Source organism: Hipposideros armiger, unplaced genomic scaffold (genome assembly GCF_001890085.2).
Source record: "Hipposideros armiger isolate ML-2016 unplaced genomic scaffold, ASM189008v1 scaffold_29, whole genome shotgun sequence".
In the NCBI taxonomy this organism is placed as follows: Eukaryota; Metazoa; Chordata; class Mammalia; order Chiroptera; family Hipposideridae; genus Hipposideros; species Hipposideros armiger.
In genome coordinates this window covers 945658-957398 of record NW_017731379.1, presented here as the reverse complement: position 1 = coordinate 957398, position 11741 = coordinate 945658, and the positions used below count along the sequence as shown (strand labels likewise).

Below are 11741 nucleotides of genomic sequence, written 5' to 3'. Positions count from 1 at the left end.
CCCGGTCACAGTGGCTCACTGCAGCTCACATCGGCTGCGGGCCACTCACACTGGCTGCCTGCCACTCACTGTAGCTTAAGGCAGCCCACTGCAGCCCCACTGCAGCATATGCCGTCACCAGTGACTCACCGCAGCCCAGCTCCAGGTTGAGCTGTTGTTCACCATCTTAGCTGTAGAGGGTGCAGTGTCACTGGCCCATGTGGGATCTGAAATGGTAGCCCTGCTGCTCAGCGCTTGCGCTCCCAAGCCAACTCTTAACCAGTGAGCCACTTGGCGGGCCCTTCTGGTCATTTTTACTATCTCACCAGCCCTTCTAAACTTCTGCTGGAAAGAGAATTCCACACACATTGTGACATGAGTCACCAGGCCACCTTACCCGTAGGAGCTATGTCATAGTTGATTTTATGGTGTTTATTTATTGAAAATGGCTCCCTCCCTCCTCTGGAGAGGCAGCATTTTAGGGTAGAAAATGCTTGCCTTCTGGAATCAGACAGCCTGGATGCCAATATCCATTGTCTTAGGCAAGTTGTTTAGTTTCTCTAAGCTTCAGTTGTCTCATCTGTCACACGAGATCATTATACTTGCGTTAAAGATGTAGTGTGAGAATTAAATGAGATACTATGCATAAATCTTCATTTCCTACCCACCTGATCTTCTGTCTTCCTCTTCATGCAAACAACAATGCAGTAGGAAAGAAAACAAATGGGGTCAAGGGGCCTGGAGGAATAGAAATAGGGGAACCAGGAATTGCAATCCCGAGCTAGAATCCCTGTCCTAAATTGTGTAAAATACATGACCCTCATCTATAAAGTGGATATAATGATTTCTGTCTTGTAGGGTTTATAAGGACTAGAAGTGATTATGAGAATTACAAGAGATAACATATTTGACTTGTCTAGCACACAGTAGGTGCCCCATAAGTGGTAGCTATTACTTTTAGCATTTGCCTTTCTCTCGTTTTTGCCTTTCTCTCATTTTTAGGGCTCACCTTGCTCCTCCCCAAACACTATCTGTCTCTCTGTCCCCTACTCCTTCTCTTGAACACTTCTCACCTCCTATAACACCGAATTTTCCTGCACTCTTACCAGAGGGGGAGACACAGAGCTAAAAGAATGGACGGAAATAAATCTAAAGAAACAATTTTGAGAAAACTGTTTAGGTTCCAACATTATTTTTCTGTTTGCGTATGTGTATGAGAGAAAAACCCTCTGTGGAACTGGGATGTCTCCAAGCCCTCCTAGTAAGTCTTGCTCGCCGGGCGGAGTGGACACCTCGGGTCTGGATGAGTCCTCCCAAGGGAGGAACTGCGGGCAGAAGCCGGACTGGATTTCGGCTGTGACTCCCGGCATCTGGGGTTCTCCACCCGACACGTCAGTTTTCTCAGCCGCAGGGTGGCCCTACGAACCCCCGCCCCGCCCCTCCCCGCCCCCGCCTACCCCCGCCCATTGGTTGTGAAAATAATTTGAACCTCCGAGCACTGCTGCTAGTTCGTGACTTGGGAGCGCAGCTGCCGCCGGGTCGCCGCGGGAAGAACCCCGCGCGCGGGCTCCGCCCCCTGCTGGTCCTGCCGCGCCCCCACGTGACTTCCCGAAAGGCCCAGAAACCGCCCTCCCGCCGCTCAGTTTCGTTTTCTTGGGGGCTCTGGGCTCTCGTGCTGCCGTCGCGGCTGCCGTGCCAGCGCTTTCGCGTCGGGTCCTCCTAGGAGCGCCATGGCGGAGCTGTCCCTGGCCGACGAGCTGACGTGCTCCATCTGCTTGGAGCCCTTCAAGATGCCGGTCACCACTCCTTGCGGCCACAACTTCTGCGGGTCGTGCCTGAAGGAGACGTGGGCCGTCCCGGGCGCGCAGTACCTGTGTCCTCAGTGCCGTACCGCGTACCAGGAGCGGCCGCAGCTCCGCAAGAACACCGTGCTGTGCGCCGTGGTGGATCAGTTCCTGCAGGCCGAGCTGGCCCGCGAAGCGGCCGCCGACGGCTGGACGCCACCCGCTCGCGCCGCGGCCCCCAGCCCCGCCGACCAGGTGGCCTGCGACCACTGCCTGAAGGCGGCCGCCGTCAAGACATGCCTCGTGTGCATGGCCTCCTTCTGCCAGGAGCACCTGCAGCCGCACCTGGACAGCCCCGCCTTCCGGGACCACCCGCTGCAGCCGCCGGTTCACGACCTGTTGCGCCGCAAGTGCCCTCAGCACAACCGACTCCGGGAATTCTTCTGCCCTGAGCACAGCGAATGCATTTGCCATATCTGCCTGGTGGAGCACAAGACCTGCTCGCCTGTATCCCTGAGCCAGGCAGGCGCTGACCTGGAGGTAGGGGGGCGGCGGGGGTGGGAGCGGTCGGCGGAGGGCGCGGAGGGGCAGCTTGGGCCTACTGGGTTGCGCCCGGGGCGCCACCGTGAGCATCTTGGTCTACCCTGGATCACCTGGATGGGGGTGGGGCCTTGCTGGGCCTGAGATCCTGGACAGAAGACACAGGTGATGTTGCTTGCCTTAAGTCTAGTAGTTGCCTGATGGCGTTAGTAGAGGGTTTTGAACGCCAACTGTGAGCCCTGGAGGTTACCTCTGTTCCCTCATTAAATCGTGGCAGCACCCAGGAGGTGGATATCATCAGTTCCATTTTTCAGTTAAGGAAAGGAGTTCCGGAGAAGTTATTTAGTCTGAGGAACCCAGTAAGTGGCCAAGTAGGCATTGGGACCTGCTGGTTTGACTCCACAGTGTGCGGTTTCTCCCCAGGACCCAGCTTCATATCCAAGTCTACAGAGTCCAGAGCATAAGACAGACATTCCTGGAGGGTTGAGGTCATGTGAGCAAGAGTTACTGGTGAGCCAGAGAGTTCTAATGACTAGGGAGGATCCCTCCGTGTGGGAGGGTGGGTCTCAGGAATTCTTGGATATGACCCACAGGAAGACTGGTGCTCTTGCACCACAGTGCCCTCCACCCTGGCTGTGAGACTTGGAGCACAGGATTTGGCCCCTGGGCCTGAGTCCTCATCAGTAAAGTGAGGAGGTGGGAGGGACCAGGTGGATTCCTAAGGGGCCTTCCAGGTCTGTGGTGATTTTAGTGGTTTTGGAGCATCGTAACTTCCCCCTGTGGCCTTAAGGCAGAGGCTGAAAAGGTGTAATCATATCACCTTTTGTTATATTAGTTTAAGCTCCAAAGCGTGCCCGGATTTCCTCTTATTTTCACAGCACTGTCAGCTGTCCTCATGTTGTCAAAACAGACAAGGCCTGGGGGAAGTTTGCAGTGGTGTGAGGACTGGGGTGGAGGCCTTGTTTCCATCCCGCCACAGACCCTCGCAGGCCTGGTCTGAGCCGGGCTCCTCTGGGCTTCTTCCTTGAGTCTCAGGAGCCAGACCTCCAGGCACCGCCCGAGAGTTGACCATCTGAGGCCCAGCCATCTGGGTCTCCGACTGTCATAGGGAAGAGCCTGCCCAGCCTTTGGAGCCAGGACCTGCTCTGCCCCGTATCAGCTGTGGTTGAGGGCCAGTCAGTGCAGTTCTGAGCCTAAGCTTCCTCATCTGGAAAAGGGGATTCGTAGCACCCCCGTTTTAGGGAGGCTCTGGAGAGAGGAGCTACCTGGGAAGTGCTTTGCAGGCAGGCCCCAGTGTCAGGCGGAGTGGCTGGCTGACAGGCTCCAGCCAGAGCTGCATGTTGAGACCTGGGTTTGAATTCTGGCTCTGCTTCCTAGCTGGGAAATCCTGAAAAGGGGGACAATAATATTGGGTTGTCGGAAAAGTCATGACGCATTTTGCAACGAAAAACACAGAAAAAAATACGTCTTGACGTTTCCGACATCCCAATAGTGCCTATCTCAGAAGGTGATTGAGAAGACTCACTAAGGCAACCTGTCCACGGCGTTTTACTGTGAATGCTTATTTCTATTACTCCTCCCCGGGGAGAGGGGAGCTGAGCTCGCTAGGCTGTGTCGGGCTGCACAGATGGTTGCCTCAGGGTGCCTGGGCCTGCCCCTGAAAACTAGGGCAGCTCGGCTCCTGCTGAAAGGCCTTTCTAAGAAGCTCTTGACAATGGAGGCCGAAGGCAAGTAGGGGCAGGTGGCCCCTTGTCAGCCTTTCCCAGAGCCTCAGCTTTCTGTCAGTCTCCAGGACCCGGAGCGGGAGTCTGCACCCAGATTGTTTGTGTGCCGAACACACTTGGCTTTTTAATCCTTGTATCAGGCCTTTCCCCTCCGTCTCCCTTCTTTCTCCGTTATCCTGGCTGAGTCCTTTAGCCAATTTCCTTTTCCAGCCCTGCTGCTGCTTACTGCTGGTGGCAGAGCCAGGCCCAGCTGGGCAGCGCCCCAGCCTTGGGTGGCTGACTGGTCTCCGTCACTAGTGCAGGTCAGACACAGGACTCTGGTGCCTCCTATGTGGAGGACCCAAGTCTCCAGTCTGTGAAGGGATCCTCAGAACTTCAAAAAGCTCTTTACCCTTGTTTAGGGGATTGTTGTGGCGATCGAAGTCCTTGGGCCACTTGCCTTTTTTTCTGGAGTGGTGTGGGCCCCTGTCCACCATCAAGGGACTGTCATGTGTTTGATTAATATTAGATAAAATCTTTTAAAATACAGAATTTAGGAATTCACTGTTAAGAGAGGCTCTCAGAGGTGAAAGACTTGGCAGCCCCCTGATGTTCCAAGGCTTCTTCCAGCTCTGAGACCTGCTAGGCCAGGCCTGCCTGGACCTGGCCTTCAGCCTTTGGCCCAGTTTATCTTGGCCGTTGTTAGAGGCCAGGTCAAAGGGTGTTGTCACAGAGGTTGAATCTGAAACATCTTTAGTGACCTGGGCTTTCAGGGTCGAGTTAGTGTGTGGCCTTGGACTCTGCTTCTGCCCTTACATGTGATTGTCACTGGGTTGTTCAAATCCAGGTTCAAGGTCATGTTTAGCCCTGAATATCTCTAGTGGAGTGGGAGAGGCAGGAAAGGGGAAGGGAGGGCCAGAGTATGTTGAGCCAGCTAGTTAGGGGAAGTAAATGTTTTTTCGTAGAAATTTCCAGTGTGGTCAGTTTTGATGCATGTCAATAATTTTAACACCAGGATCTTGTAACACCAGTTAATAGCTGCGTGACCTGGGTCAAAGCAGTTCATTACTCTGTGCTTTAATGTCCTCATCTATAGAGGGCAGGTAACTCCTACCTCATAGTTTTGTTCTGAGCTTTAAATAAGTTAATACACGTAAAGCACTAGAACAATACCTTGGCTTGTAACAAGCACATAATAAATACTAGCTGCTTTTATGACTGGTGGTGGTGGTCTTTTTCCTTCTCATATCTGTGTCCCAACATCTCACCTGAGCAGGGAGGTTTGGGACTCAGATATTGATTATGAAGATTTATAGAAATTCTAAGAGGCCTCAGATGGTATTATCTTCCTTCATGCGTAATTGACCTTTGTGTATGGAGGTGGCTAGGGGCCTAGCAATTTGGAATCACTTTAATTCAGTTTCAGGTATTGAGCTGACAGTGGGCTGGTTTACTGCTGCTTCGTCCTTAATTCCTAGGGTGTGGCCCTTGGAGGTCCCTACCTGTGGGGCTTACCAAGTGAGCCTTGGGCTCTGATTTTTGTCCCCCTGCCTTCCTGAGGTTGACAGAGGCTCTCTGGCAGCTCTTCCGGAATTGGCATATGGCTCTGGGAGAACAACCCCAGATATCAGGCTTATCTCTCTCTGTGTTTTCTTCTTCTGGACCTTGGCTCTGTACTCCTTCCCTGCTTTGTTAGCTCTCCATTATCTTTTAGCAGATTTTCCCCCCACCTCACCCTCTCATATTTTGTCTGCTTTTCTAGTTGTTTGTAGTGGGAGGCGTGGCTCGAGTGACCTCATCTGCCATTACTGAAGCAACTGTCCCAGCTTGTTCTGTCTGTGTGTGAGCGTGGCCACCTTGCTGTCCTCCTTGCCTCAGTTTCATCACCTGTAAAATGGGTCCTCGTGAAAAACTCATAATAATACAAGCTGACATTTAGTTTGTCCTTACTAAGATCCAGGCACTGTGCAGAGGACTTCCGTTGTTTCAGTTAATCCTCCCACTAGCCCTGTGAGGTGGGAACAGTTGTATCTATTTGGTGGCCAAGGAGATTGAGGCAAGAGACACTTGGACAGCTGGGAATTGGGACTGGAACCCTGGTCTGTCTGGCTCCAAATCCTATACTTGTAACTTCTTTACAATACCATCCCCCTAAGAGGATGTGGGGAGGAGTAAATGTGAGAATGCTTTAAAGAGCTTCATGCAGTCAAGACTTGGGGTGGTGGAAACACCTGTGGGATAGATTCAGGGGGCAGTCGCTGGTGTTGGGTGCTGATGGGAGAGTGGGCTGAGATGTTCTCTAGCCCTGGTTTGTTTTCTCCACAGGCCGAGCTAAAGCATAAGATGACCATCATGTACAGTCAGATCAACGGTGCATCGAGAGCGCTGGAAGATGTGAGAACCAAGCAGCAGGAAGTGCGGGTGAGTGACAGGGCTCTCCACCACCAGCCCTGGCCCAGGGGCCTCCCTCGGCCTCTAGGCTTGACAGGCTCAGCTCTGACCTCCACAAGGCTCATGTTCATTCACAGTGTCATAATTCAACGTCAACCATGTAAAACATGCAAGAAGCTACGTGCCTAGGAGAGATCCTCTGTAGACCCAAATCCAAGACTACCTACAAGCCCAACCTCAGGGGAATCATTAAAAATTAGGATTGAAAAGAAGTGATTATGATTTAAGTAGGAGAAAAACAGGAAGCAGAAGTGTATACCCACTAGAGTTGCAGCTGTTCATAAAAAGGAAGTATATTTGTTTTCGAGGGCTACACTAATAAATTACTACAAACTTGGCTTACAACAGTATAACTGTGTTCTCTCCCAGTTCTGGAGGCTGGAAGTCCGAAATCAATGTGTCAGCCACATTCCTTCCAAAAGCTCTAGGGAAGAATCCTTCCTTGCCTCTTCCAATTTCTGGCGGCTCGAGCCTTCCTGGGCTGTGGCTGCATCAGTCCAATCTTTGCCTCTGTCTTCACATGGCCTCTTCCTCCCTCTGTCTTTAACAAGGACATTTGTCATTGGTTTTAGGGCCCACTTGACTAATCCAGGGTGATCTCATCTCAAGAGTCTTACGTTAATTACATCTGTAAAAACTTTCTCTAAGTAAGGTCACATTTACAGGTTCTGGAATGTGACATATCTTTGTGGGGGCCACTATTCAACCCATTACAAAAGTATAGGAAAAAAGACTGGAAGGAAGTATATTAAAAGGACAGTGGTGCGAGTGTTGGAGTGGTAGAATTAGGGATGGTGTTTTCCTTTAGTTTTTATAATTTTTATAAGGTTGCATTGCTTTTATATTGAAAGAGGATTTGATTTTTATTAATAAATACCCAGGTCTGGAGTTGCAGCATCCCAGTTTTATTGTGGCAGCTGTGGCTTAAGGAGACAAGATCTGGGTTAAATACCATCTCTGTTACATACCAGCCTGTGATACTTTGGCTATGTCGGTAGATCTCTTCCCATCTGCACAAATGGGATCACAACTTATTTTTGAAGACGACTGAAACTTAAAGGAAAGGACGCACATGAAAGTACCTGTGTTGATTGGGGACCAGGCTAACCTGCTGAAACAAAGACACGCCCAAAATTCAGAGGCTTAAATAAGATAGACCTTTCTTTTGCTCACTGGCATAGTTCAAGGACAGACATGAGCAACCCAGACTAGTGGGATGGCTCTGTTCCGCGTGATCATTCAGCAAGTCCCAGTCTTTTTTCCTTATTGCCTCACTATTCCGTAGGGTGTTTCCTCATATCTTTGGTTGAATCTAGGTCATCATTACATCTTTGTTGCAGCCTGCAAGAAATGAGACAAGGAAGAAGAGTATTACATGTAGCAGTTTTGCTCATGCTGCATTAGGAACAGCTTAGTCACATGACCAAGCCTAGCTGCAAGGGAGGCTGAGAAATGTAATCTGTGGGCTGGGCAGCCATGCGCCCATCTGAGACTCCCGGGGTATTCTTAGTCTAAGGAAGAGGAGGAGAATGAACACTGAGGGACTTTGGTAGTCACAATGAGGTGGCAGAGTAAAGGGTTTGGTAAAGAAATAACTGAATTTCATTATCCCTGTATACTGCCCCTCTCATGTGTGTTTCTGTTTGTCATATTTGATTCTGATCTAGCTAGAACCATGCTATCCAATAGAAATATAACATGAGGGCCGGCCGAGTGGCGCGATGGTTAAGAACTTGCTTGGGATGCCAGAGGGCCCCGGTTCGGATCCCACATATGAGGGCCAGTGACACTGCCCTCCACAGCTAAGATGCTGAACAACAGCTCAACCTGGAGCTGGGCTGCCGAGAGTCGCTGGCGACGGCGTAGGCTGCAGTCCCTGTGGCAGTGGGTTGCCATGGGCTACCGTGTGTAGCCAGCAGCCAGCGTGAGCGGCCAGCAGCCGCAGTGAGCGGCCGTCCAGAAGCCGGCGACTGATCTGCCTCGCCTGGGAAGAGCGCAATGATGGTGCCAACTTGGGCCAGTGAAGCAGCGTCCTCCACAACTAGACTGAAGAACAAAACGACAGCAACTTGTCTGTTCCCCTTCCCCTAATTCCCCAGTACTGTTCCCATCCCCCCAATTACCCAATTAAAAAAATAAATAAATAAAAAAAAAACAACAAAAAAAAAACTGTATCAGGTCACAATTTAATTAAAAAAAAAAAAAAGAAATATAACATGAGCTTTATCTGTAGCTTTAAATTAATTTGAATATCATGTGAAATTAATTTTAGTAATACATTTTAAGTTAGTGCAATCAAAAATGATCATTTCAACATAATAAAAAAGTATTAATAAGGTATTTTATAGTGCTTTTTTTATACTAAGTTTTTGAAAGCCAGTGTGTGTTTTACACTCACAGCACGTCTTAATTTGGACTAGCCACATTTAAAGTGCTCTGTAGCCACATGCAGCAAGTGGCTATGGCATTGGACTGTGCAGTTCTCGAGTATGATATTCTCCAGAAATTTTCTAGAGCAGCTTTATATCCTTTCTTTTAAAAGAAAATTACCCATGAACTGCTTCCCAGCTTAAGAAAGAAAATATCACCAATGCAGATAAAACCCCTACTCTGCTTCTCCCTTTTTATAACCCCCTTCCTGTCTTCCAGAAGTAACTACTATCCCGAATTTATTCATTCATTTCTATGGATTTCTTTATACGTCTATTACGTATGTATACATCCCTTTAGCAATAAATACTACCATTCTGTTTCTTTCTAAGCTTTATATAAACAGCATCAGTACTCTGTGTCTTCTTCTACATGTTGTTTTTCCCTCGTGGAAATTTAGCCATGCGTTTCCCCAGTTCATTACTTTTCATTACTGTTTAATATTCCATCCTATGAATAATATGCCGTCTATGTATTCAGTCTCCTGTTTCCAGGCTTTTGGTAATTCAAACAATGCCGTATATGAATGTCTCTGGGGCAGGTGTGTGAGAATTTTTCTAGAGTATATTCCTTGGATTGCGTTATTGGGTCCTAGGGTATGAGTACCTTCAAATTTTCTGGATATTGCCAAATTACTCTCCAAAGCGGTGGTGCCCCTTTGTACTCCCACGAAGTACAGGTAAGCAATTCTGGTGCTCCACCTCTCACCAGTGCTTGGTCCCGGAGGCTTAGCCTTTGGCCGGTCTGATGGATGCCTTCTTATCTTGGCCTTCCTAGGAGGCTGCACAAAGAAAGATGGAGCAGCTCAGACAAGACTACTTGGAAATGAAGTCTCTCATTGAAGCTTCAGAGGTCAACGCCATACGAAAGATAAAGGACGAGGAGAAGAGGGTCAGCAGCAAGTTTGACACCATTTACCAGATCCTTCTCAAGAAGAAGAGTGAGATCCAGACTGTGAAGGAGGAGACTGAACTTGCCCTGACTAAAGGGGATGAGTTTGAGTTTCTGGAGGTGGGTTGTGAGGAGGCTATTGCTGAACACTCTTCCTGCCTAATAGTATTATGTTGATTATAGAGGCATTCGGGCCTCAAGGAGTGGGGGCTGTGAGAGGTCGTTGGAAGCACCGCTGAGACACACTGTGTTTTCTATGCTGCGTGACAGCTTACCACCAACGCAGTGGCTTAGAACATACATTTAGTATCTCACACTTTCTGTGGCTCAGGGGTCTGGGCGTGTCTTCTGAGGGTCTCACAGGCTGCAGCCTGAGTGTTGGGGCTGCATTCCTTTTGGAGCTTAGGGTTGTTTTCCAAATTCATAGGGTTGTTGGCAAAATCTAGTCCCCTGTGGTACAGGACTAAGGCCCCCGCTTTCTTGCTGGCTGTCCACTCTCAGCTCCTAGAGGCTGCTGCAACTCCTTGCTATAAGGCCCTCTCCCAACCTGGCAGCTTACTTCTTCAAAGCAGTGGGGCATTTCTCTTTCCAGGAAGGCCCAGTCCCTCTTTTAAGTGCTTTTACCTGTTTGAGTCTGACCCACCCAGGAGACTCATCTTTTTGATGGACTCAAAAATTAACAGATTTGGGATCGTAATCTGCAAAATGTCTTCAGTTTTGCCATATAATGTAACTTAATCACTGGAGTGACATCCTGTCACATTCACATTCACCATTCTGCTTATTTTCAAGGGGAGGGGATTACGTCGGATGTGTACCTCAAGGGGTGGGAATCTTGGGGGTCATCTTAGAATGTTGCCTACTGCATACGCCTCTGCCCTCTTCTCCCCGTGCCTCCTCTGTAATACCCCTGGGAGTGTCTTTCAAAAGTCCAGACCCCCCACCCCCACCCTTGCTGACTTCGTGTTCCTTAGCATGACCTACAAGGCCCTTGATGACCGGGCCCTGCCTTGACCAGCAGCCTCATCTCTTGCCATTCACCCCCAGCCCATGCTCTGTGCTCTGACCACAGCGGAGCACTCACCATTCCCCCAACATACCAGATGGGAATGCCTTGACTGACCTCTGCCTATTGAATCCTGTGCTTTTTCCAGGGTCATTCCAGCTTCCCCGTCTTCCCTGGGTCCCATTATTCTGCTATTACTGATGGTCCAGAGCATGTTACACTGCCTCTGCCGTAGTACTCAATGACGTAGTTTTTGATGTGCTTGTTTCCATGCCTGTTTAGGCTGTCAGCTCCTTTCGGGCGTGTCTCATCCTTTATTATCCTCTTCTTCCTCTTGGCATATCCAGCGCCTAGCAGGGTACCTAGCATGCAGTGGGTGTTCCAGTGAGCTCCCCTGCTTGGTGACATGCTATGACCCCTCAAAGGCCCAGATTCTTTGGTCAGGTCCTGGGGAAGGTACAGGAGTGACCGGGAACCTTCTGTCCTTGTGTGGACTTCTGCTCATGTAGGCTGGATGGCATTAAGTTTCATCTCACGTGCCCATTCCTGTTTGCTGGAGTAGCTGCCTCGAGCTCTCTGAGAAGGATTCTGAGTCCACGTCTGAGCCCCTTGATACTATGCGACCTGATTTTGTCTCAAAGTTTGGGACCTTCTCTAGGACCCTTCCTTTTTGTCGGATGTGCTCTGGCTGAACCCTGAACCCTTGAGACTTCCCTGTCCATATTCAGAGCATGTGTTCAGAGCTGGCTCTCAAGGGATGAAACTGGCCCTGAGTCTCTTATACTGTCTCTAGCCATGGGGGTTGGGAGATCTGGGTCCCAACTTTGTCCCTGCCATTTAATTGGCAGAGTTCCTGGCAGACTCCAGTTTTCCCACCTGTCATGTGAGCAACCCCTGAGGGCCCTTCCAGCTCCAGATTACTGTCTTAAAGTGGCAATTTAACACACACACACACAC

The 11741-nt window shown here is 49.7% G+C and overlaps 1 protein-coding gene across 1 annotated transcript in view; it reads left to right on the top strand.

The window, feature by feature from the left end:
- Positions 1-1496: 1496 nt before the first annotated feature.
- TRIM25 (tripartite motif containing 25) overlaps positions 1497-11741 on the top strand; it is a 21349-nt gene continuing 11104 nt past the window's right edge. The window contains exons 1-3 of the mRNA XM_019636602.1: positions 1497-2303; positions 6332-6427; positions 9665-9898. Coding sequence (XP_019492147.1) covers positions 1710-2303; positions 6332-6427; positions 9665-9898 — 924 coding nt within the window. The 5' untranslated portion in view covers positions 1497-1709. The remainder of the gene's footprint in view (positions 2304-6331; positions 6428-9664; positions 9899-11741) is intronic.